The sequence below is a fragment of the Salmo salar genome, chromosome 12 (genome assembly GCF_965601325.2).
Source record: "Salmo salar chromosome 12, fSalSal1, whole genome shotgun sequence".
In the NCBI taxonomy this organism is placed as follows: domain Eukaryota; kingdom Metazoa; phylum Chordata; class Actinopteri; order Salmoniformes; family Salmonidae; genus Salmo; species Salmo salar.
The window spans coordinates 11926030-11953239 of record NC_138302.1 but is presented as its reverse complement, the minus strand read 5'-3'; the positions used below and the strand labels follow the sequence as shown (position 1 = coordinate 11953239).

General features: G+C 43.7%; 1 protein-coding gene across 2 annotated transcripts in view; it reads left to right on the top strand.

Moving 5' to 3' along the window:
- The window catches only part of LOC106595255 (noelin-2), a 60300-nt gene extending 39982 nt beyond the window's left edge, over positions 1-20318 (top strand). For both annotated transcript variants that reach the window (XM_045690678.2, XM_045690677.2), the window contains exons 6-8: positions 16521-16697; positions 17924-18097; positions 19028-20318. In XM_045690678.2, the coding sequence (XP_045546634.1) occupies positions 16521-16697; positions 17924-18097; positions 19028-19348 (672 nt within the window). In that variant the 3' untranslated portion in view covers positions 19349-20318. The remainder of the gene's footprint in view (positions 1-16520; positions 16698-17923; positions 18098-19027) is intronic.
- The last annotated feature ends 6892 nt before the right edge of the window (positions 20319-27210 follow it).

Sequence of the window (27210 nt, the reverse complement as noted above, 5' to 3'; positions counted from 1 at the left end):
TGTTTTACCGGTACTAGGTCAGTTGTTGTTTTACCGGTACTAGGTCAGTTGTTGTTTTACCGGTACTAGGTCAGTTGTTGTTTTACCGGTACTAGGTCAGTTGTTGTTTTACCGGTACTAGGTCAGTTGTTGTTTTACCGGTACTAGGTCAGTTGTTGTTTTACCGGTACTAGGTCAGTTGTTGTTTTGCCGGTACTAGGTCAGTTGTTGTTTTACCGGTACTAGGTCAGTTGTTGTTTTGCCAGTACTAGGTCAGTTGTTGTTTTGCCAGTACTAGGTCAGTTGTTGTTTTACCAGTACTAGGTCAGTTGTTGTTTTGCCAGTACTAGGTCAGTTGTTGTTTTACCGGTACTAGTTCAGTTGATGTTTTACCGGTACTAGGTCAGTTGTTGTTTTACCGGTACTAGGTCAGTTGTTGTTTTACCGGTACTAGGTCAGTTGTTGTTTTACCGGTACTAGGTCAGTTGTTGTTTTACCGGTACTAGGTCAGTTGTTGTTTTACCGGTACTAGGTCAGTTGTTGTTTTACCGGTACTAGGTCAGATGTTGTTTTACCAGTACTAGGTCAGTTGTTGTTTTACCGGTACTAGGTCAGTTGATGTTTTATTAGTTGTGAGGCACAGCTGAGTGAGCATACATTTAAATAATTAGCTTTTTATTTGTATTTATTTTACTGGGCTGATGGTGCCTGCATCTGATGGTCAGTCTCCGCGGAGGGAGAGAGCAGCAGACTGAGGGTCCGTCTCTCAACATCCCTCTGCCCTCCCTTTCCTCCACTGACACTGACCAAAAAGGGACACCGTCTTCCAGCTGATGGCAAAACTGGAGTCACACCGCATTACTTCTGCCTCATGCACAAATTCATGTTGTTACTCCAATGAACAGAGAAATTGAAATATTCCTTGATATTAAAAAAGACCCAAGCAGCTAATAATAACAACAACGCAAGCCTATAGATACACCTTCCTACTCATTCATTACTGCTGTAGTGCTTGTTGTAGCGCTGAGTGGAAATAGGAAAAAGGCGCATTTTATGGCTTATAAAAGTGTTGAATACAAAGTGTTGACAGTGCTGAGTAAGAACTTAAACATTAACTCTCTCATAAAAACAGCAGCTCTTGGCTGTATTCGTTGGTTTAAACGTTTTGAAATCTCACCACTTTCCTATATTCGTTGGTTTAAAACGTTTTGAAATCTCACCACTTTCCTATATTCGTTGATTTAAAACGTTTTGAAATCTCACCACTTTTCTGTATTCGTTGGTTTAAAACGTTTTGAAATCTCACCACTTTGCTGTATTCGTTGGTTTAAAACGTTTAGAAATCTCACCACTTTGCTGTATTCGTTGGTTTAAAACGTTTTGAAATCTCACCACTTTGCTGTATTCGTTGGTTTAAAACGTTTAGAAATCTCACCACTTTTCTGTATTCGTTGATATCAAACGTTTAGAAATCTCACCACTTTGCTGTATTCGTTGGTTTAAAACGTTTTGAAATCTCACCACTTTGCTGTATTCGTTGGTTTAAAACATTTAAACTGGTCTATATCAGTACGGTGACCACTGGTCTATATCAGCCCGGTGACCACTGGTCTATATCAGCCCGGTGTTTTTGGTTTAGGTTCTATGTTTTCTATTTCTATGTTTAAATCTAGTTTTCTATTTCTATGTTGGTTTTTTGGTAGGACCTCCAATTAGAGGCAGCTGGTTGTCGTTGTCTCTAATTGGAGGCCATATTTAGTTGAGGTTTGTTTCACTTGTGTTTTGTGGGTGGTTATTTTCTGTATAGCCTGTGTGCCTTATGGAACTGTTTTTCGTCGTTTGTTCATTTTGTTAAGTGGTTTCATCGAATAAATTAAGTATGAGCACTTTACCCGCTGCGCCTTGGTCCAATCCTTACGACGCCTATGACAGATGTAAACAGTTCACAAAGTGGTAGACCTTACACAGGCCTACCAGCGAGTGGAGGTAGATCAAGAGTCAAAGCATTTCCTGAGTCTAAACACGTTGAAAGGTTTATACCAGATGAATAGACTGCCTTATGGAGTATCCAGCACTCCGGCTATATTCCAGCGTATTATGGACCAGGTCTCACAGGGTTTACCTGGGGTTGTGTGCTTTCTAGATGACATTCTTATCACAGGGCAATTGGCAGAGGACCCCTTAAAAAACGTAGAAGCTGCAAGAGCATGGGTTAAGAGTAAACAGGGACAGGTGTGCATTTTTTCAGTCTAGTGTCACTTACTTAGGTCACAGGATAGATGAACAGGGGCTACATCCAGTGCAGGACAAGACTGAAGCCATAGAAAAGGCTCCAGAGAGCAATCCAAACTATCGAGTGTCATTTTTAGATGTACTTCCCATTTTAGCTAAGGACATAGCCAGGGAAACTATCAAGGACAAGGTTTGGCAAAAGTGAAGCACTTCACACTTACAGGGTGGCCTAACCAAGTTACTGATCCTGAACTAAAGCCTTATTGGGTGAGAAGGGATGAGCTCACTGTAGAAAGTGATTGTGTGTTATTGGGTATGAGAGCGGTGGTGCCGGTCTACTCTACAGAGGGACCTACTGAAGGAGCTACAGGAAAACCACTGGCCCATATGGTCAAAATGAAAACTCTTGCAAGGAGCCACTTTTGGTGGCCCAGGTTAGACTCAGACATAGAAGACATGGTAAGGAGATGCCAGGTGTGTCAGTCTAATTGTCACGTCCTGACCAGGAAAGAGGTCATTTTGTTATTGTAGTCGGTCAGGACGTGGCAGGGGTGTGTTTGTTTTGTGTGTTTCGGGGTTTTTGGGTTATGTTCTATGTTAATATATTTCTATGTTTGTTCTAGTTCTTATATTTCTATGTTTAGTTTATTGGGCTGACCTTCAATTGGAGGCAGCTGTTCCTCGTTGCCTCTAATTGAAGGTCCTATTTAGTTGGGGTGTTTTTCCATGGGTTTTGTGGGTAGTTGTTATGTGTATAGCTGTGAGCCTTACAGGACTGTTTTTCATCTTTGTTTTTGTATAAGTGTTTGTTTTGTTTTTTCTTCTAATAAAAGAAGATGAGTATTCATATCCCCACTGCGTTTTTGTCTACCTTTTACGACGCACCTGACACTAATAGACATATGCCGAACCTTGCACCAGTGCATCCTTGGAAATGGCCTGAGAGGCCCTGGCAGCGCATCCATATAGATTTTGCTCAAAAGGGAAAGCACCAGTTCTTAGTAGTTACAGATGCATACTCATACTGGCCAGAAGTAAAGTGTATGAGTAATACTTCAGCTACAGCCACGGTAGAGACACTCCGGGGAATGTTCTCAGCCTACGGGTTAGTTGAGGAGTGTGTTTCAGACAATGGCCCACAGCTGGTGTCAAAAGAGATGGAGATATTGTTCCAGTTGAATGCTTGAAATGGCGCAGCAGAGCGACTTGTACAGAATCTAAAACAGGCTCAAGAGAAGGACAAGTCATCAGGACGGTCTGTACAGCATAGTGTGGACAACTTTCTGTTTGCCTACAGGAATATGCCACATGACACAACTGGAAAAAGTCCAGGAGAGTTGTTCGTTAAACGACAGGTTAGAACAAGGTAATCACTGGTGAAACTGAGTTTTTCAGCTGACATGCAGTCTAAGATACAGGACAAGGGGATGGGCAAACGTCTTCGTTTTTTTCAATCGGAACAAACAGTGCTTGTCCGAGTTTACCGGAGAGGAGAGAGAGAGAGAGAAATGGGTACCCGGGGTTGTGAAAAGGGTACTTGGTCCTCTAACTTACTTAGTGCAGACTGAGGGAAAATTGTGTAGGAAGCATGTGGATCAAATGATGATGTAACACAATGAAAGAGAAGACCTGAATGTGTCAAAGTGGAACATTTCTGATTGGGACTTGGGAACTAAGACTGTGACAGGCACTCATACAGAGACACAGATTGTGCCAGGCCCGGGGCCTGAGGGCCCAGAGCGTCATGAGAGGCCAAAAAGGGTCAGAAGGCCTCAGGACCGATTGGATCTGTTAACAGGTTGTATATGAGATGATGAGTGAAAAACTGTTTTGGAAAACCCATGATGTTCATCAAGGATGTTTTCAGAGGAAGTGAGAATTTCCAGGGAGGAGTGTGGTGTATTGAGAAATGTATTATGTGTTAATGAGTTTAGATGTAAAGTGGTTGCAAATAGCCAATGGGATTTGTATGCAGGGCTTGAGTTATTGGAATGAACAAATGATAATGGGGTTTCCGTTCTTGCATTGAAGTGATTGGATTACGAGATGCAAGGGCGGTAAAAGTTCAATGATGTATTGGAGAGTTGGGCTGAAGACACTGTATAGAGTAGTTGACTGTAATGTGTTAAGGAGAACATTAAATAAATATGTTCTGTGTATTATTAATTCGCTTCGGAGTCTTCAGTAAAAGAACCCAGCATTTTAGGATGCAACAGAATGAGTGACAGTTTGTGTCACAACCCGGCTCGTGGGAAGTGGTAGAGAGCTTTTATAGGACCAGTGCACAAATAATAATATACATATAATAATTTTGCTCTTTATTTAGCCATCTTACATATAAAACCTTGTTTGTTCATCAAAAATTGTTAATAACTCACCACAGGTTAATAAGTAGGGTGTGCTTGAAAGGATGCACATAACTCTACAGTGTTGGGTTGTATTGGAGAGAGTCTCAGTCTTAAATCATTTTCCACACACAGTCTGTGCCTCTATTTGGTTTTCATGCTAGTGAGGGCCGAGAATCCACTCTCACATAGGTACATGGTTGCAAAGGGCATCAGTGTCTTAACAGCGCGATTTGCCAAGGCAGGATACTCTGAGTGCAGCCCAATCCAGAAATCTGTCTGTGGCTTCTGATTAAATTCAATTTTCACAGAATCGCTTGTTGCAATTTCGCTGAGGCTCTCTTGTTCAGATATCGGTAAGTGGACTGGAGGCAGGGCATGAACGGGATAATGAATCCAGTTGTTTGTGTCATCCATATCGGGAAAGTACCTGCGTAATTGCACACCCAACTCACTCAGGTGCTTCGCTATATCACATTAACATTGTCCGTAAGCTTGAGTTCATTTGCACACAAAAAATCATAGAATGATGGAAAGACCTGTCTTTGTTAAATGCACCAGTCTTTGTTAATGCAGACAGAGAAGAGCTCCAACTTCATAATCATTGCCTCAATTTTGTCCAGCACATTGAATATACAGTTGAAGTCGGAAGTTTACATACACCTTAGCCAAATACATTTAAACTCAGTGTTTCACAATTCCTGACATTTAATCCTAGTAAATCTTCTCTGTCTTAGGTCAGTTTGGATCACCACTTTATTTTAAGAATGTGAAATGTCAGAATAATAGTAGAGAGAATTATTTATTTCAGCTTTTATTTCTTTCATCACATTCCCAGTGGGTCAGAAGTTTACATACACTCAATTAGTATTTGGTAGCATTGGCTTTAAAATGTTTAACTGGAGTCAAACGTTTCGGGTAACCTTCCACAAGCTTCCCACAATAAGTTGGGTGAATTTTGGCCCATTCCTCCTGACAGAGCGGGTGTAACTGAATCAGGTTTGTAGGCCTCCTTGCTCGCACACACTTTTTCAGTTCTGCCCACAAATTTTCTATAGGATTGAGGTCAGGGCTTTGTGATGGCCACTCCAATACCTTGATTTTGTTGTCTTTAAGCCATTTTGACACAACTTTGGAAGTATGCTTGGGATTGTCCATTTGGAAGACCCATTTGCGACTAAGCTTTAACTTCCTGACTGATGTCTTGAGATGTTGCTTCAATATATCCACATCATTTTCCTGCCTCATGACGCCATCTATTTTGTGAAGTGCACCAGTCCCTCCTTCAGCAAAGCACCCCCACAACATGATGCTGCCACCCCGTGCTTCACGGTTGGGATGGTGTTCTTCGGCTTGCAAGCCTCCCCCTTTTTCCTCCAAACATAACGATGGTCATTATGGCCAAACAGTTATATTTTTGTTTCATCAGACCAGAGGACATTTCTCCAAAAAGCACGATCTTTGTCCCCATGTGCAGTTGCAAACCGTAGTCTGGCTTTTTATGGCAGTTTTGGAGCAGTGGCTTCTTCCTTGCTGAGCGGCTGTCACGTCCTGACCAGTATAGGGGTTATTTGTTATTATAGTTTGGTCAGGACGTGGCAGGGGGTATTTGGTTTATGTGGTTCGGGGTGTGTGTCTATGTAGAGGGGTGTTTGATTTATGTATTCCGGGGTTTTTGGGCACTGTTCTATGTTAGTGTATTTCTATGTTCTGTCTAGTCTAGTCTATTTCTATGTTTAGTTTATTGGGGTTGGACCTTAAATTGGAAGCAGCTGGTTATCGTTGCTTCTGATTGAAGGTCATATAAGTAGGAGTTTGTTTTCATGGGTTTTTTGTGGAGATTGTGCTGGGTATAGCTTTGTTGCCTTACCGGCCTGTTATTCGTCGTTGTGTTTTTTCTGTGTACGTGTTTGTTTTGGTTTACCTTCTTTGTCCTCAATAAAAAGAAGATGAGTGCACATATTCCTGCTGCGTTTTGGTCCACTTTACCCTACGACAACCGTGACAGCGGCCTTTCAGGTTATGTCGATATAGGACTTGTTTTACTGTGGATATAGATACTTTTGTACCTGTTTCCTGCAGCATCTTCACAAGGTCCTTTGCTGTTGTTCTGGGATTGATTTGCACTTTTCGCACCAAAGAATGTTCATCTCTAGGAGACAGAACGCATCTCCTTCCTGAGCGGTATGATGGCTGCGTGGTCCCATGGTGTTTATACTTGCTTATATTGTTTGCACAGATGAACGTGGTACCTTCAGGTGTTTGGAAATTGCTCCCAAGGATGAACCAGACTTGTGGAGGTCTACAGTTTTTTTTCTGAGGTCTTGGCTGATTTTCCCATGATGTCAAGCAAAGAGGCATTGAGTTTGAAGGTAGGCCTTGAAATACATCCACAGGTACACCACCAATTGACTCAAATTATGTCAGTTAGCCTATCAGAAGCTTCTAAAGCCATGACATCATTTTTTTTCAATTTTTCAAGCTGTTTAAAGGCACAGTCAACTTAGTGTATGTAAACATCTGACCCTCTGGAATTGTGATACAGTGAATTATAAGTGAAATAATCTGTAAACAATTGTTGGAAAAATGACTTGTGTCATGCTCAAAGTAGATGTCCTAACCGACTTGCCAAAACTATAGTTTGTTAACAAGAAATGTGTGGAGTGATTAAAAAACGAGTTTTAATGACTCCAACCTAAGTGTATGTAAACTTCCGACTTCAACTGTAGTTGCGGAGAGTCCCTGTAATCCTAGATTCAGATCATTCAGGCGAAAAAAATCATCACCCAGATAGGCAAATCATGTGAGAAACTCCTCATCATGCAAGCGGTCAGACAAGTGAAAATGATGGTCAGTAAATAAAACTTTAAGCTTGTCTCTCAATTTAAAAAAACGTGTCAATACTTTGCCCCTTGATAACCAGCACATATGTTGTAAAAGCGTTACATGGTCGCTGCCCATACCATTGCATAGTGCAGAAAATACACAAGAGTTCAGGGGCCTTGCTTTACCAAAGTTAACCATATTCACTGTAGTGTCCAAAACGTCTTTCAAGCTGTCAGGCATTCTCTTAGCAGCAAGAGCCTCTTGGTGGATACTGCAGTGTACACAAGTGGCATGGGAGCAACTGCTTGCACGCACGTTACCACTCCACTATGTCTCCCTGTCATGGCTTTTGCGCCGTCAGTACAGATACGAACACATCTTGACCATCAAAGTAAAACCATTTGATGTCACAAAGCTCTCCAGTACTTAAAAACATCCTCTCCTGTTGTCCTAGTTTCCAGTGGTTTGCCGAAGAGGATGTCTTCCTTAATTGACCCCGATGAACGTACCTGAGATATACCAGAAGCTGTGCCAGGCCCGCCACGTCTGTTGACTCATCCAGCTAGAACGCATAGAATCCTAGCCACTCGGTAGCTCACCATATAAGACGCTTCTAGACCCTTCTTGTTAATGGTATCTGTTGCTTTTATACATGTCTTACTACTCAAAAGTCGTCTTAATTCTCACTCAAAAAACTCCCGTGGCTTATTTTTCAAATTGGCATGTTTTGTATCTAAATGTCTGCACAAGAGTGAAGGTTTCATTGAGTTGTGAGATAGTTATTTTGCACATATAACACACTGTGTCTGAGGAAAGGCACTACTCCCAATATAAGTGAACCCCAAATCAATGTAGTTCACATTATATTTGGCGTTCCACCCGACGGCATTGCTCGTACCCCTGGGGGTATGCGTACCCCAGTTTGGGAATACCTGCTCCAGGGCATCAGTTGGATGTTACAGGGCCTTTTACTGAACAGTGTGGGTTTTTATATGATTGGGTTTTGCTTTTGGTGTTTTGTAATTGATGTGTTTATAGATATGTACTGTGTAATGATGTGTTTATAGATATGTACTGTGTGATGATGTGTTTATAGATATGTACTGTGTAATGATGTGTTTATAGATATGTACTGTGTAATGATGTGTTTATAGATATGTACTGTGTAATGATGTGTTTATAGATATGTACTGTGTAATGATGTGTTTATAGATATGTATAGTGTGATGATGTGTTTATAGATATGTATAGTGTGATGATGTGTTTATAGATATGTACTGTGTGATGATGTGTTTATAGATATGTACTGTGTAATGATGTGTTTATAGATATGTACTGTGTAATGATGTGTTTATAGATATGTACTGTGTGATGATGTGTTTATAGATATGTACTGTGTAATGATGTGTTTATAGATATGTACTGTGTAATGATGTGTTTATAGATATGTACTGTGTAATGATGTGTTTATAGATATGTATAGTGTGATGATGTGTTTATAGATATGTATAGTGTGATGATGTGTTTATAGATATGTACTGTGTAATGATGTGTTTATAGATATGTACTGTGTAATGATGTGTTTATAGATATGTACTGTGTAATGATGTGTTTATAGATATGTACTGTGTAATTGATGTGTTTATAGATATATATTGTGTAATGATGTGTTTATAGATATGTACTGTGTAATGATGTGTTTATAGATATGTATTGTGTAATGATGTGTTTATAGATATATATTGTGTAATGATGTGTTTATAGATATGTACTGTGTAATGATGTGTTTATAGATATGTACTGTGTAATTGATGTGTTTATAGATATATATTGTGTAATGATGTGTTTATAGATATATATTGTGTAATGATGTGTTTATAGATATGTATTGTGTAATGATGTGTTTATAGATATATATTGTGTAATGATGTGTTTATAGATATGTACTGTGTAATGATGTGTTTATAGATATATATTGTGTAATGATGTGTTTATAGATATGTATTGTGTAATTGATGTGTTTATAGATATGTATTGTGTAATGATGTGTTTATGGATATGTATTGTGTAATGATGTGTTTATGGATATGTATAGTGTAATTGATGTGTTTATAGATATGTATAGTGTAATGATGTGTTTATAGATATGTATAGTGTGATGATGTGTTTATGGATATGTATTGTGTAATGTTGTGTTTATAGATATGTATAGTGTGATGATGTGTTTATAGATATGTATAGTGTAATTGATGTGTTTATAGATATGTATTGTGTAATGATGTGTTTATAGATATGTATAGTGTGATGATGTGTTTATGGATATGTATTGTGTAATGTTGTGTTTATAGATATGTATAGTGTGATGATGTGTTTATAGATATGTATAGTGTGATGATGTGTTTATGGATATGTATTGTGTAATGTTGTGTTTATAGATATGTATAGTGTGATGATGTGTTTATAGATATGTATAGTGTGATGATGTGTTTATGGATATGTATTGTGTAATGTTGTGTTTATAGATATGTATAGTGTGATGATGTGTTTATAGATATGTATAGTGTAATTGATGTGTTTATAGATATGTATTGTGTAATGATGTGTTTATAGATATGTATAGTGTGATGATGTGTTTATGGATATGTATTGTGTAATGTTGTGTTTATAGATATGTATAGTGTGATGATGTGTTTATAGATATGTATAGTGTGATGATGTGTTTATGGATATGTATAGTGTAATTGATGTGTTTATAGATATGTATTGTGTAATGATGTGTTTATAGATATGTATAGTGTGATGATGTGTTTATGGATATGTATAGTGTGATGATGTGTTTATGGATATGTATGTGTGATGATGTGTTTATGGATATGTATGTGTAATGATGTGTTTATAGATATGTATAGTGTGATGATGTGTTTATAGATATGTATAGTGTGATGATGTGTTTATGGATATGTATAGTGTAATTGATGTGTTTATAGATATGTATTGTGTAATGATGTGTTTATGGATATGTATTGTGTAATTGATGTGTTTATAGATATGTATAGTGTGATGATGTGTTTCTGGATATGTATAGTGTAACTGTTGTTTAGTGATGTGTTAATGCAGGGCTCATTTGGGAAAGAGTCTCAGCATGAATCCCTGGCTAAATAACACACACACAGAGACACAGACCCACACACCTCCATGTCACTGTCATTTCCCCTCGGTCTCCATGACTACAGTCACATTGCAGCACCCCGGCTTGGTATTTATACATTTGTCTTCAGCCTGTGTGTGTGTTTCAGTAGGTAATTGAGACTGTAAGGCATTCCTACTATTGATTATTGATGCATTATGAAATACACGCTAACACAATCAGGTTATATCAATTACACACACACACACCTGAACAGGGAAAGTGGGAGGGGGAGAGAACAGGGGAGGAAAGAACAGGGGAGGAGAGAATAGGGGAGGAGAGAATAGGGGAGGAGAGAATAGGGGAGGAGAGAACCGGGGAGGAGAGGAGAGGGGATATGCGGAGGAAACGAGAGCGAGAGAGGAGATAAAAGAGAGAGACAGAGGAGAGGTGGAGAGGGACAGGGAGAGAATGCCCACAGGGAGGAGAAGGTTGTAGGAAGAGTTTTTGTGTTATGAGAACATTATCTGCATGCTAACGAATGTTCCGGGAACTTGCACAGAACCAATTTTGGTTTTCAGTGAAAACATTACTGGTAAACTGTGTTATTACATTACCAGGAAACCTAATAAGAAGTTTTGAGGAATGTTCTGTGGTGGTTGTTACAGATGTTGTGCACAACATTAGTGAATCTTCAGGAGAAGATTTCATTTAAAACATTTTTTTTTAATGTTGATATCAAAAACATTATTTGAATGTTTCCGTGATGTTATAATCCTTAGATAAAACCCAATCTAGAACTTGATGGGGAATCTTAGCTAACGTTCTGGGAATGTTCCCGGTTTGCTGGGCTCACACTCAGCTATCCCTCTCCAAACACACCATGAAACTCATCCCTCTCTCTTCTCATCTCTCTCTCTTCTCATCCCTCTCTCTCCTCATCCTTCTCTCTTCTCATCCTTCTCTCTCTTCTCATCTCTCTCTCTTCTCATCCCTCTCTCTTCTCATCCCTCTCTCTTCTCATCCTTCTCTCTCTCGCTTTACAGTGCTAATACCATCAACCGCTTTTCTCTCCTTTATGTGTATAATGAGCTTCTCTTAATCCAATAATGTTCTCTCTCTCTCTCTCCCTCCCTCCTCTCATTCCCTCCCCTTCTAACACTCCTTTCATCTTTGTCTCCTTATTTCAACTTTAGGTAATTAAACCTCATTCCTGTCTCTTTTCCTTTTTCTTCTGCTCCTACATACTGTTATTCTTGGTTCCTCTTCTCTCTCTGTCTTCCTGTCTATGTATTCCTCTCTTGGTTTCTCCTTCCATTTCCTCTCTTCTCCTTTTTCCAACCATCCCCCTCCCCATATACAGTTCACATCTCTTCTCACCATCCCCTCCCCATATACCCTTCACATCTCTTCTCACCATCCCCTCCCCATATACCCTCCACATCACTTCTCACCATCCCCTCCCCATATACCCTCCACATCTCTTCTCACCGTCCCCCCATATACCCTCCACATCACTTCTCACCATCCCCTCCCCATATACCCTCCACATCTCTTCTCACCGTCCCCCCATATACCCTCCACATCTCTTCTCACCGTCCCCTCCCCATATACCCCCCACATCACTTCTCACCATCCCCTCCCCATATACCCTCCACATCTCTTCTCACCATCCCCTCCCCATATACCCTCCACATCTCTTCTCACCATCCCCTCCCCATATACCCTCCACATCTCTTCTCACCATCCCCTCCCCATATACCCTCCACATCTCTTCTCACCATCCCCTCCCCATATACCCTCCACATCTCTTCTCACCATCCCCTCCCCATATACCCTCCACATCTCTTCTCACCATCCCCTCCCCATATACCCTCCACATCACTTCTCACCATCCCCTCCCCATATACCCTCCACATCTCTTCTCACCGTCCCCCCATATACCCTCCACATCTCTTCTCACATCCCCTCCCCATATACCCTCCACATCTCTTCTCACCATCCCCTCCCCATATACATACCCTCCACATCTCTTCTCACCGTCCCCCCCTTAAACCCTCCACATCTCTCCCCATATACCCTCCACATCTCTCCCCATATACCCTTCACATCTCTTCTCACCATCCCCCTCCCCCATATACCCTCCTCATCTCTCCCCATATACCCTCCTCATCTCTCCCCATATACCCTCCTCATCTCTCCCCATATACCCTCCACATCTCTCCCCATATACCCTCCACATCTCTCCCCTTATACCCTCCACATCTCTCCCCTTATACCTTCCTCATCTCTCCCCATATACCCTCCACATCTCTCCCCATATACCCTCCACATCTCTCCCCATATACCCTCCACATCTCTTCTCACCATCCGAATATACCCTACTCATCTCTCCCCATGTACCCTCCTCATCTCTCCCCATATACCCTCCACATCTCTCCCCATATACCCTCCACATCTCTCCCCATATACCCTCCACATCTCTTCTCACCATCCCCCTCCCCCATATACCCTCCTCATCTCTCCCCATATACCCTCCTCATCTCTCCCCATATACCCTCCTCATCTCTCCCCATATACCCTCCACATCTCTCCCCATATACCCTCCACATCTCTCCCCATATACCCTCCTCATCTCTCCCCTTATACCCTTCTCATCTCTCCCCATATACCCTCCACATCTCTCCCCATATACCCTCCACATCTCTCCCCATATACCCTCCACATCTCTCCCCATATACCCTCCACATCTCTTCTCACCATCCCCCTCCCCCATATACCCTCCTCATCTCTCCCCATATACCCTCCTCATCTCTCCCCATATACCCTCCTCATCTCTCCCCATATACCCTCCACATCTCTCCCCATATACCCTCCACATCTCTCCCCTTATACCCTCCACATCTCTCCCCTTATACCTTCCTCATCTCTCCCCATATACCCTCCACATCTCTCCCCATATACCCTCCACATCTCTCCCCATATACCCTCCACATCTCTTCTCACCATCCCCCTCCCCCATATACCCTCCTCATCTCTCCCCATATACCCTCCTCATCTCTCCCCATATACCCTCCACATCTCTCCCCATATACCCTCCACATCTCTCCCCATATACCCTCCACATCTCTTCTCACCATCCCCCTCCCCCATATACCCTCCTCATCTCTCCCCATATACCCTCCTCATCTCTCCCCATATACCCTCCTCATCTCTCCCCATATACCCTCCACATCTCTCCCCATATACCCTCCTCATCTCTCCCCATATACCCTCCACATCTCTCCCCATATACCCTCCTCATCTCTCCCCATATACCCTCCACATCTCTCCCCATATACCCTCCACATCTCTCCCCATATACCCTCCACATCTCTTCTCACCATCCCCCTCCCCCATATACCCTCCTCATCTCTCCCCATATACCCTCCACATCTCTCCCCATATACCCTCCACATCTCTCCCCATATACCCTCCACATCTCTCCCCATATACCCTCCACATCTCTCCCATATACCCTCCTCATCTCTCCCCATATACCCTCCACATCTCTCCCCATATACCCTCCACATCTCTCCCCATATACCCTCCACATCTCTTCTCACCATCCCCCTCCCCCATATACCCTCCTCATCTCTCCCCATATACCCTCCTCATCTCTCCCCATATACCCTCCCCATCTCTCCCCATATACCCTCCCCATCTCTCCCCATATAACCTCCTCATCTCTCCCCATATACCCTCCTCATCTCTCCCCATATACCCTCCTCATCTCTCCCCATATACCACTCCACATCTCTCTCCGTGTACCCTCCTCATCTCTCCCCATATACCCTCCACATCTCTCCCCATATACCCTCCAAATCTCTCCCCTTATACCCTCCACATCTCTCCCCATATACCCTCCACATCTCTCCCCATATACCCTCCTCATCTCTCCCCATATACCACTCCACATCTCTCTCCGTGTACCCTCCTCATCTCTCCCCATATACCCTCCACATCTCTCCCCGTGTACCCTCCACATCTCTCCCCTTATACCCTCCACATCTCTCCCCATATACCCTCCACATCTCTCCCCTTATACCACTCCACATCTCTCCCCTTATACCCTCCACATCTCTCAACATATACCACTCCACATCTCTCCCCTTATACCCTCCTCATCTCTCCCCATATACCACTCCACATCTCTCCCCATATACCCTCCACATCTCTCCCCTTATACCCTCCACATCTCTCCCCATATACCCTCCTCATCTCTCCCCATATACCCTCCACATCTCTCCCCTTATACCCTCCTCATCTCTCCCCATATACCCTCCTCATCTCTCCCCTTATACACTCCACATCTCTCTCCATATACCACTCCACATCTCTCCCCATATATCACTCCACATCTCTCCACATATACCCTCCACATCTCTCCCATATACCCTCCACATCTCTCCCCATATACCACTCCACATCTCTCCCCATATACCCTCCACATCTCTCCCCTTATACCCTCCACATCTCTCCCCATATACCCTCCTCATCTCTCCCCTTATACACTCCACATCTCTCCCCATATACCCTCCACATCTCTCCCATATACCCTCCACATCTCTCCCATATACCCTCCACATCTCTCCCCATATACCACTCCACATCTCTCCCCATATACCACTCCACATCTGTCTTCATATAACCTATCTTCTTACCATCTCTTCTTACGATCTCTCCTATCTCTTTTTACCTCCTGTCTCCCTAACCCTGTCCTCCTCTCACCCCTCCTGTCTTGCATACTGCACTCTCTCCTCTTCTTTCTCTCAAACTGAATTAATCTCTCAGTAACACTTTACTGTAGGTGTCCTTAGTCATGCACTCATAAAGCCTTTATGACAGCTATGTAACACATTACAATTTTTGTCCTACACCTTCAAAAGTAATGGCATAAGATGTTATGAAACTAGTTATAATGAGTGTTAGAGATGACTGTTCATCCTGTTATCATTTACCAAACCTCTAACATACTGCTAGGTAGTCTACATCGCTAACATACTGGTAGGTAGTCTACATCGCTAACATAATGGTAGGTAGTCTACATCTCTAACATACTGGTAGGTAGTCTACATCTCTAACATACTGGTAGGTAGTCTACATCTCTAACGTACTGGTAGGTAGTCTACATCTCTAACATACTGGTAGGTAGTCTACATCTCTAACAAACTGGTAGGTAGTGTACACCTCCAACATACGGTAGAATATAGCCCATCATTCCATTCAAGTTTGGTAAATTATATAATGCCCTTTTATAACATCTGGTATGTAGACACTTATGTAGCATGTAAGAACATATTACATATGTTGTTATGCAGACTGTGTAATAGCAGTTGTTATTAACAGTTGACATAAGAGCCTATGACAACAGTCTGATCAGTCATCTAACACCCGTTATAACTAGTTTTATGACATCTTATGCCATTACTCATAACTATTTAAAACCACTTGTGACAGCTTATGACGCATGTTAAAATGTGTTATATAGCTGTTATAAAGACTTTATGAATGCATGAATAAGGACACCTACAGTAAAGTGTACCAATCTCGCTCTCTTCCTCTTTCTCTCTCTCTCTCTCTCTCTCTCTCTCTCTCCCTTCTCTCTTGCTCTCACCCTCTCTCTCTCTCTCTCACTCTCTCTCTCCCCCTTCCCTCTCTCTCTCTCTCTCCCTCTCCTCTCTCCCTCTCCCTTTCCCTCTCCCTCCCCCTCTCTCTCTCTCTGTATGGATGGGTACTACCAGTGTGTTAGAGTACTGAACCATAGGGGACTTCATTTGAAGACAGAACTTAATTCTCTCTCTTCTCTCTTTCTCTCTCACTCTCCTCTCTCTCTCTCTCTCTCGCTCTAGTCTCTCCTCTATCTTCTCTCTCTCCTCTCTCCTCTCTCTCTCTGTCTCTCTCTGTCTCTCTCTCTCCTCTCTATCTCTCCTCTCTCTTTCTTTCTTTCTCTCTCTCCTCTCTTTCTCTAGGTGTGGTCTATGGATGGTTACTATAAGGGGAGGCGTGTATTAGAGTACAGGACCATGGGAGACTTCACTAGAGGACAGAATTTTGTCCAGCACCTCTTACCTCACCCCTGGGCCGGGACAGGTCATGTGGTCTACAACGGATCACTGTACTACAACAAACACCAGAGCAATATACTGGTATGTTACACTACACACACACACACACACACACACACACACACACACACACACACACACACACACACACACACACACACACACACACACACACGTGCAGACCGCCGTTAGGTGTAGGACAGGGAGACAGAGAGAGAGGGGTGACAGGAGTCAAAGGAGAGAGGAGACAGGGGAGACAGGGACACAGAAGAGGGGTCAGTGTGTATGTCCCTCTGATTCCCCTGTCTCTGTGGTCTCTCTTTCCAATCTCTCTGCGTCCTACGGTTTCCATTCTCTCTGTGTCTCCCAATTTCCCCTCTCTCTGTGTCCCCCTGTCTCCCCTCTATCTGTGTCTCCCTGCCTCCCCTCTCTCTGTGTCTCCTTGTCTCCCCTCTCTCTCTGTCTCCCTGTTTCCCCTCTCTCTGTGTCCCCCTGTTTCCCCTCTCTCTGTGTCTCCTTGTCTCCCCTCTCTCTCTGTCTCCCTGTTTCCCCTCTCTCTGTGTTCCCCTGACTCCCCTCTCTCTGTGTCCCCCTGTCTCCCCTCTCTCTGTCTCCCTGTCTCCCCTCTCTCTCTGTGTCTCCCTGCCTCCCCTCTCTCTGTGTCTCCCTGCCTCCCCTCTCTCTGTGTCTCCCTGCCTCCCCTCTCTCTGTGTCTCCCTGCCTCCCCTCTCTCTGTGTCTCCCGCCTCCCCCCCGGCCCCTGCCCCCTCTCTCTGTGTCTCCCTGCCTCCCCTCTCTCTGTGTTCCCCTGCCTCCCCTCTCTCTGTGTTCCCCTGACTCCCCTCTCTCTGTGTTCCCCTGTCTCCCCTCTCTCTGTGTTCCCCTGCCTCCCCTCTCTCTGTGTTCCCCTGACTCCCCTCTCTCTGTGTTCCCCTGACTCCCCTCTCTCTGTGTTCCCCTGACTCCCCTCGCTCTGTGACCACCTGACTCCCCTGTCTGCCCTTTCTCTACATGTCTCTCCTGACCCCCCACTCTCTCTGTCCCCATCCTCTCTCTGTCCCCCTGTCCACTCTCTGTCTACCTGTCCTCTCTCTCTGGCCCCCTGTCCTCTCTCTTTTCCCCTGTCCTCGCTCTCTGTCCCCCTGTCCTCTCTCTGTCCCTCTGTCCTCACTCTCTGTCCTCACTCTCTGTCTCCCTGTCCTCTCACTCTGTCCCCCTGTCCTCTCTCCGTCTCCCTGTCCGATCTCTGTCCCCATGTCCTCTCTCTGTCCCACTGTCCTCTCTCTGACCCCCTGTCCTGTCCCGCAGGTGCAGTACCACTTCCGTTCCCGTAACGTGGTGCTCCAGAGGAGTCTGAGTGGAGCGGGTTACAACAACACCTTCCCCTACAGCTGGGGGGGGTCTTCTGATATAGACCTGATGGCTGATGAGACCGGCTTCTGGGCAGTCTACGCCTCCATACCTAACGCTGGGAACATACTGGTAGGTAGTCTACACCTCTAACATACTGGTAGGTAGTCTACATCTCTAACATACTGGTAGGTAGTCTACATCTCTAACATACTGGTAGGTAGTCTACATCTCTAACATACTGGTAGGTAGTCTACATCTCTAACATACTGGTAGGTAGTCTACATCTCTAACGTACTGGTAGGTAGTCTACATCTCTAACGTACTGGTAGGTAGTCTACATCTCTAATGTACTGGTAGGTAGTCTACATCTCTAACATACTGGTAGGTAGTCTACACCTCTAACATACTGGTAGGTAGTCTACACCTCTAACATACTGGTAGGTAGTCTACATCTCTAACATACTGGTAGGTAGTCTACATCTCTAACAAACTGGTAGGTAGTCTACACCTCCAACATACTGGTAGGTAGTCTACATCTCTAACATACTGGTAGGTAGTCTACACCTCTAACATACTGGTAGGTAGTCTACACCTCTAACATACTGGTAGGTAGTCTACATCTCTAACATACTGGTAGGTAGTCTACATCTCTAACATACTGGTAGGTAGTCTACATCTCTAACATACTGGTAGGTAGTCTACACCTCTAACATACTGGTAGGTAGTCTACACCTCTAACATACTGGTAGGTAGTCTACATCTCTAACATACTGGTAGGTAGTCTACACCTCTAACATACTGGTAGGTAGTCTACATCTCTAACATACTGGTAGGTAGTCTACACCTCCAACATACTGGTAGGTAGTCTACATCTCTAACATACTGGTAGGTAGTCTACATCTCTAACATACTGGTAGGGAGGATGTGTGTGTGTATATCTGAGTGTGTCCCAGGTCACATCTCTCTCTCTCTCTCCTTTATCTCGCATCCTCCCTCCCTCACCCCCTCGTTCCCTCCCTCCCTCCCTCACCCCCTCATTCCCTCCCCTCCTCTCTCCAGGTCAGTCGGTTGGACCCTCGTTCTCTCGACATTCTCCAGAGTTGGGACACAGGGTTTCCTAAACGCAGTGCAGGGGAGACCTTCATGATATGTGGTACCCTGTACGTCACCAACTCCCATCTTGCCGGAGCTAAGGTCCACTTTGCTTACCACACCAATTCCTCCAGCTATGAGTACACAGACATCCCCTTCCACAACCAGTACTCCCACATCTCCATGATGGACTATAACCCCAGAGAGAGGGCCCTCTACACATGGAACAATGGACATCAGGTCATCTATAACGTGACCCTGTTTCATGTTATACAGAGCGATGGATAGAGGAGAAGAGGAAAGGAGGGAAGGAGAAAGAAGAGAGGAGAGGAGAGGAGAGGAGAGGAGAGGAGAGAGACTGATGGACTATATCTCTATACAGAGAGAGGAGGAGGAGGAGGAGGAAGAGAAGAGAAGAGAAGGAAATGAAGAGGAGTGGGAGAGGAATGGGTGAGAGACTGATGACTATATCTTGAGATGAAGAGGAGGAAGAAGAGGAGAGGAGGAGGAGAAGGAGGACTGATGGACTATATATCTCTAAAGAGAGAGGAGGAGAAGGAGGACTGATGGACTATATCTCTAAAGAGAGAGGAGGAGAAGGAGGACTGATATCTCTAGAGAGAGAGAGGAGGAGAAGGAGGACTGATATCTCTCGAGAGAGAGAGGAGGAGAAGGAGGACTGATGGACTATATCTCTAAAGAGAGAGGAGGAGAAGGAGGACTGATGGACTATATCTCTAGAGAGAGCGAGGAGGAGAAGGAAGACTGATGGACTATATCTCTAAAGAGAGAGGAGGAGAAGGAGGACTGATGGACTATATCTCTAGAGAGAGCGAGGAGGAGAAGGAGAACTGATGGACTATATCTCTAGAGAGAGCGAGGAGGAGAAGGAGGACTGATGGACTATATCTCTAAAGAGAGAGGAGGAGAAGGAGGACTGATGGACTATATCTCTAGAGAGAGCGAGGAGGCGAAGGAGGACTGATGGACTATATCTCTAGAGAGAGCGAGGAGGAGAAGGAGGACTGATGGACTATATCTCTAGAGAGAGCGAGGAGGAGAAGGAGGACTGATAGACTATCTCTAAAGAGAGAGGAGGAGAAGGAGGACTGATGGACTATATCTCTAGAGAAAGAGGAGGAGAAGGAGGACTGATGGACTATATCTCTAAAGAGAGAGGAGGAGAAGGAGGACTGATATCTCTAGAGAGAGAGAGGAGGAGAAGGAGGACTGATATCTCTAGAGAGAGCTGAGGAGGAGAAGGGAGGACTGATGGACTATATCCTAGAGAGAGGAGGAGAAGGAGACTGATGGACTATCTTAAAGAGAGAGGAGGAGAAGGAGACTGATGGACTATATCTTAGAGAGAGAGGAGAAGGAACTGATGGACTATATCTTAAGAGAGAGGAGGGAGAGGAGGACTGATATCTCTAAAGAGAGAGGAGGAGAAGGAGGACTGATAGGGCACTATCTCCTAAAGAGAGAGGAGGAGAAGAGAGGACTGATGGACTATATCTCTAGAGAAGAGAGGAGGAGAAGGAGGACTGATGGACTATATCTCTAGAGAGAGAGAGGAGGAGAAGGAGGACTGATGGACTATATCTCTAGAGAGAGAGAGGAGGAGAAGGAGGACTGATGGGCTATATCTCTAAAGAGAGAGGAGGAGAAGGAGGACTGATGGACTATATCTCTAGAGAGAGAGGAGGAGAAGGAGAACTGATGGACCATATCTATAGAGAGAGAGGAGGAGGAGAAGGAGAACTGATGGACTATATCCCTAGAGAGAGAGAGGAGGAGAAAGAGGACTGATGGACTATATCTATAGAGAGAGAGAGGAGGAGAAGGAGAACTGATGGACTATATCTATAGAGAGAGGAGGAGGAGAAGGAGGACTGATGGACTATATCTATAGAGAGAGAGAGGAGGAGAAAGAGGACTGATGGACTATATCTATAGAGAGAGAGAGGAGGAGAAGGAGAACTGATGGACTATATCTATAGAGAGAGAGAGGAGGAGAAGGAGAACTGATGGACTATATCTATAGAGAGAGAGAGGAGGAGAAAGAGGACTGATTGACTATATCTATAGAGAGAGAGAGGAGGAGAAGAGGACTGATGGACTATATCCTATAGAGAGAGAGGAGAAGGAGAACTGATGGACTATATCTATAGAGAGAGAGAGGAGGAGAAGGAGAACTGATGGACTATATCTATAGAGAGAGAGAGGAGGAGAAAGAGGACTGATGGACTATATCCCTAGAGAGAGAGAGGAGGAGAAGGAGGACTGATGGACTATATCTATAGAGAGAGAGGAGGAGAAGGAGGACTGATGGACTATATCTATAGAGAGAGAGAGAGAGGAGGAGAAGGAGGACTGATGGACTATATCTATAGAGAGAGGAGAGGAGGAGAAGGAGGACTGATGGACTATATCTCTAGAGAGAGAGAGGAGGAGGAGGAGGACTGATGGACTATATCTATAGAGAGAGAGAGAGGAGGAGAAGGAGGACTGATGGACTATATCTCTGGAGAGAGAGGAGGAGAAGGAGGACTGATGGACTATATCTATAGAGAGAGAGGTGGAGAAGGAGGACTGATGGACTATATCTCTAGAGAGAGAGGAGGAGAAGGAGGACTGATGGACTATATCTATAGAGAGAGAGGAGGAGAAGGAGGACTGATGGACTATATCTCTAGAGAGAGAGGAGGAGAAGGAGGACTGATGGACTATATCTATAGAGAGAGAGGAGGAGAAGGAGAACTGATGGACTATATCTCTAAAGCGAGAGGAGGAGAAGGAGGACTGATGGACTATATCTATAGAGAGAGAGAGAGAGGAGGAGAAGGAGGACTGATGGACTATATCTCTAGAGAGAGAGAGAGGAGGAGAAGGAGGACTGATGGACTATATCTCTGGAGAGAGAGGAGGAGAAGGAGGACTGATGGACTATATCTATAGAGAGAGAGGAGGAGAAGGAGGACTGATGGACTATAGCTATAGAGAGAGAGGAGGAGAAGGAGGACTGATGGACTATATCTCTAGAGAGAGAGGAGGAGAAGGAGGACTGATGGACTATATCTATAGAGAGAGAGGAGGAGAAGGAGGACTGATGGACTATATCTATAGAGAGAGAGAGCCTGTATCTGGGACAGTTGGTGTGTATATATATTTGAGGAAAATACATTCTGACTGAAGATGGAAACAGTCTGGGGTTGTGGAGAAAAGAAAGAGACACAGAAGTTGAATACAGTGTACTACTTTATGACCAGAGCCCAAAGTAGTGCACTATATAGGGAATAGGGCTCTGGTCTAAAGTAGTGCACTATATAGGGAATAGGGCTCTGGTCTATAGAGCCCTATTACCCATATAGGGAATAGGGCTCTGGTCTAAAGTAGTGTACTATATAGGGAATAGGGCTCTGGTCTATAGTAGTGCACTATATAGGGAATAGGGTGTCATTTGGGCCTCCATATAATATTGATGATGTGTTGAGAGAGATAGCATGGTTCTTTATGTTAAAACTGAAATAAATGTCCCTGTTTACCATCTAACAGTCTACTGTTGTTTCTGGAACAGTGGAGAGGAGAGGAGAGGAGAGGAGAGGAGAGGAGAGGAGAGGGATAAGATAAGATAAGATAAGATAGGAGAGGCAGTAGAGGAGGAGAGGAGGGAGATGCATAACCAAATAAACAAAGAAAATAAGATGTGAAGAAATCTGAAAGAGTCTAAAAATGGGAAAGCATGGGAAGTGTGTGTGTGTGTGTGTGTGTGTGTGTGTGTGTGTGTGTGTGTGTGTGTGTGTGTGTGTGTGTGTGTGTGTGTGTGTGTGTGTGTGTGTGTGTGTGTGTGGTGTCTGTGTCTGTGTGTGTGTGTGTGTGTGTGTGTGTGTGTGGCATTAGACTATGACTCACAATAATTGGGTCTTATTATTTCCAAGTCACGACCCCCAATGTCCTGAATCCATGATAAACACACACATAATGAACAGACTACTAACATAGAGTGAGATGGATGGAGGGAGGGAGGGAGGGAGGATGAGATAAAGGGGGAGATGGCTCACCGCCATGCGTCTGTCCTGTATTTTGTGACGTTGGAATATGGTTATATTATAATTGACGTTGTTGTGACGTTGGAATATGGTTATATTATATTGACATTGTTATGACGTTGGAATATGGTTGTATTATTCTGATGTTGTGACATTGGAATATGATTATATTATATTGACGTTGTTATGACATTGGTGACAATCTCTCCTCATTCTTTCTCTTCTCTTACATTCACTGTCTTCCTCCGTTTCTACTCCTGTCTCTCCTCTCTCCTCCTCTCCTGTTTCCTGTCGTTCCCCTGTTTCCCTCTATTTTCCTCTCTCCTCCTACAACCCCTCTGTCCTCTCCTTCTCCTCTTCCCCTCCTCATCCTCTCCACCCCTCTCTTCCTCTCCTCCACCCTCTCTTCTCCTCCTCCACCCTCTCCTCCACCCCCTCTCTTCCTCTCCAGTGTATCATGTCCTGGCATGGCCCGAGTCTGACAGAGTCTCCATCCTTCCCTTCCCTGGTGCTCGTGTTCCCTCCTCCTCTTCTCTCCATCCTCTTCTCTCTCCTGGCACAGGTTCTCCATCCTTCCCCTGGTGCTAGGCAACCCCTCATATCTCTCTCTCTCTCTCTCTCTCTCTCTCTCTCTCTCTCTCTCTCTCTCTCTCTCTCCTGGCGTAGAACCAGTCTCCTGCCTTGGTATTCCCTCTGCAGCGGAAGAGAGGCTGTGCTTTTCCAGACGGCACTCCAGAATCACACACACACACACACACACACACACACACACACACACACACACACACACACACACACACACACACACACACACACACACACACACACACCAGTGAAAGAGAAGCTCAGCACTGGGAGATTCTGAAAGCATCATTTTTAGTTCTTAATTTTTTATTAATCTATCTGTCTATCATCTATCCCTCTTTCTCTCCATCCCTCTTTCTCGCTCGCTCTCATTCTCTCTCTCTACTTTTCTCTCTCTTTCTCTCTCTATCAGATATCAATTTGATTAATATTTCACAGCAGTTAAATCAGACCCGCTGTGAGAAAGAGGGATGGGAGAGAGGGATTGGACAGAGATGTGTGAGAGAGAACATCATTTGGATTCAGTTTAGTGAGGTTGAACCAACCCGACTGGTGAGAGAAGGGAGAGAAGGAGAGAGAGGGAGGAGAGAAAGGGAGGGAGGGAGTGGAGAGAAAGAGAGAGAGGGAGGGAGTGGAGAGAAAGAGAGAGAGACAGAGTAGTTATCACTCATCAATATTTTAGAGTGGTCAAACGGACCCATCGGGCAGGACACACTCACTGCAGAGAGAGAGACGGGGAGAGAGAGAGAGAGAGGGAGAGAATGGAGTGAGAGGGAATGGGGGAGAGAAAGACAGAGAAAGAGAGGGAGAGAGGAGTAGAGAGAAAAAGGGAGTAGGGGTATAGAAGCAGAGAGGTTGGGAGAAGGTAGGGGTTAGAGAGGGGGAGAAGAGAAGAGATTGAGAGATTGGGAGATTTGGAGGTAGGGGTTAGAGAGGGAGGAGGAGAGGAGAGATTGGGAGATTTGGAGGTAAGGGTTAGAGAGGGAGGAGGAGGGGAGAGGAGAGATTGGGAGATCTGGCGGTAGAGGTTAGAGAAGGTGAAGGAGGGGAGAGACACTGTGCTCCGAGCACGCAAAACTGCACTCCGTTTGTACATATTTTGAAGCATCCATGCAAGCTTCAATGGAAGGTATGCACAGAAATATGACACAACCACTTAAAAAATTACGCAAAATTTCTCAAAATCAATGGCGGCCATTATTTGAGCTGAAGCGAGAGAAAATACACTCCGACTTTGGAATGAAATGTTGTCTATTCATGAGAATAGACATACAAAAAATGTTGTCTATTCCCATATGTTCCCTGACTACAATGTTTTATCTGATACATTAACAAATACATGCTGTGGTAATTTTTGTATGTTTACCGGCCTACAATGTTTACCGGCCTACAGTAACCACTGCAGTGTGCGTAAATTGCTAGCCAGATAGCCACGAATAATTATTTGCTAGTTACCCATGAAGAATTGTTAGCTAGCTAGCTACCCATGAAGAATTATTAGCTAGCTAGCTACCCATGAAGAATTATTAGCTAGCTAGCGACCCATGAAGAATTGACATCTACCTTGCATAACATAGCTTCTCCCTTTTCCCCTTGCCTCATCCATTTTTGTGGTAGTGCTGCAACCAGTTGGTTGTAAATTTGGATGGAGCAGATATTCCCATATATTTTTGATAACTGCATATGTCACATAACTCCTCCGTTTCTATTCATAATATCATTAATAAATACAATTAAAAAAAAATGTATCCATAAAGTATATTTTTTTATTAATCAGTATAATTGAGTTTAATCATCACATTTGTTGTAATATTTGTTCTATCTTTTCTGGGGGATAAAACTGAAATTGTAACCAGCGTTGTTTGGCTTGTTTAAGAAAGGGCGATACTTTAAACAAAATGTCCTTTTCAATTAGTCGGAAATGAGAAGTTGTAATCTGTATAAAGGCAAAAATGCCATTTTTGAAACGAAGGATGAGCCTTTCTTAATAATCTGCTGTAGAACCATTTTGGGGTTTAAGTAGAACTTATGCATGAGTGAAGCTTTTAGTAAGAGGTTCTAGCTTTAATAGTTAATCATTTTAGCCCCCAAACATATTCATTATATAAATAGGCATGTTTCATTTTGTCTGGCTGAGGATTCCAAATAAAATGAAATATATTTTGTTCATATGATTTAAAAAACGAGTCATCTGGAGGAGTAGGCAGTGCCATTAGTCAGTAAACTGTGATAGGACCAAAGAGTTAATCAATGTGATTTTTCCATAAATAGACAAGTAATTACCTCTCCATGCTTGCAGAATCTGTTTTATTTTTGATAACTTTCTATTGAAATGAATTGTGGAAAGTTAATTTATATTGTTTGAGATGTGAATACCAAGTATGTCTACTTCACCATCCGCCCGTTTTATTAGTAAACGACAAGGTAGTGTAAACAATGTATTTTTTAACGATCCAATACGTAATATGGTACACTTGTCATAATCCAGAGAGGCTAGAAAATGTATTAAATGTTCAACGAGACTGTGCAGGGATCCAGATTGTGGACTTAAGAAAATACTAGAGTCATCGGCATACATTGACACTTGTGTTTTTATCCCCTGGATTTCTAACCCCTTGATGCTCTTGTTGGATCTAATTTTAATAACTAGCATTTTCAATGGCCATAATAAATAGGTACAGAGACAAACGGACGGACATTACTCCTCCTTAAAAGCTCAATGCTTTCTGAGAAGTAACCATTATTTACATCTGGGGTTGCTGTACATAACTTTAACCCATTGTATAAGAGATTCACCAACATTAAAGTAATCAAGGCATTTATATCTAAATTCTAGTCATACTTTATCAAATAACATTAGTTTTAGGTCATGTTGCCTGTTAAACTATCTGGTTATCTACATTATTACGATTCACATATAGCTAGCTGAGAATTATGAAGTAAAACGTTTGCTTTGTGTATATCTTGTTTGGTCTCCTATTGTTGCCATTGTCCTGGTTGGGAGAAGGTTCAGGCAATGGGGAGGTACAGTGTGAGGTAATACAGTAGGGGGAGGTGCAGCGTGAGGTAATACAGTAGGGGGACTGAGAGTGAAGAAGGTTCAGGGAATGGGGGGAGGTGCAGTGTGAGGTAATACAGTAGGGGGACTGAGAGTGGAAGAAGGTTCAGGGAATGGGGAGGTGCAGTGTGAGGTAATACAGTAGGGGGACTGAGAGTGAAGAAGGTTCAGTGAATGGGGAGGTGCAGTGTGAGGTAATACAGTAGGGGGAGGTGCAGTGTGAGATAATACAGTAGGGGGATTGAGAGTGAAGAGGATTCAGTGAATGGGGAGGTGCAGTGTGAGGTAATACAGTAGGGGGAGGTGCAGTGTGAGGTAATACAGTAGGGGGGAGGTGCTCTGTGAGGTAATACAGTAGGGGGACTGAGAGTGAAGAAGCTTCAGTGAACGTGGAGGTGCAGTGTGAGGTAATACAGTAGGGGGAGGTGCAGTGTGAGGTAATACAGTAGGGGGACTGA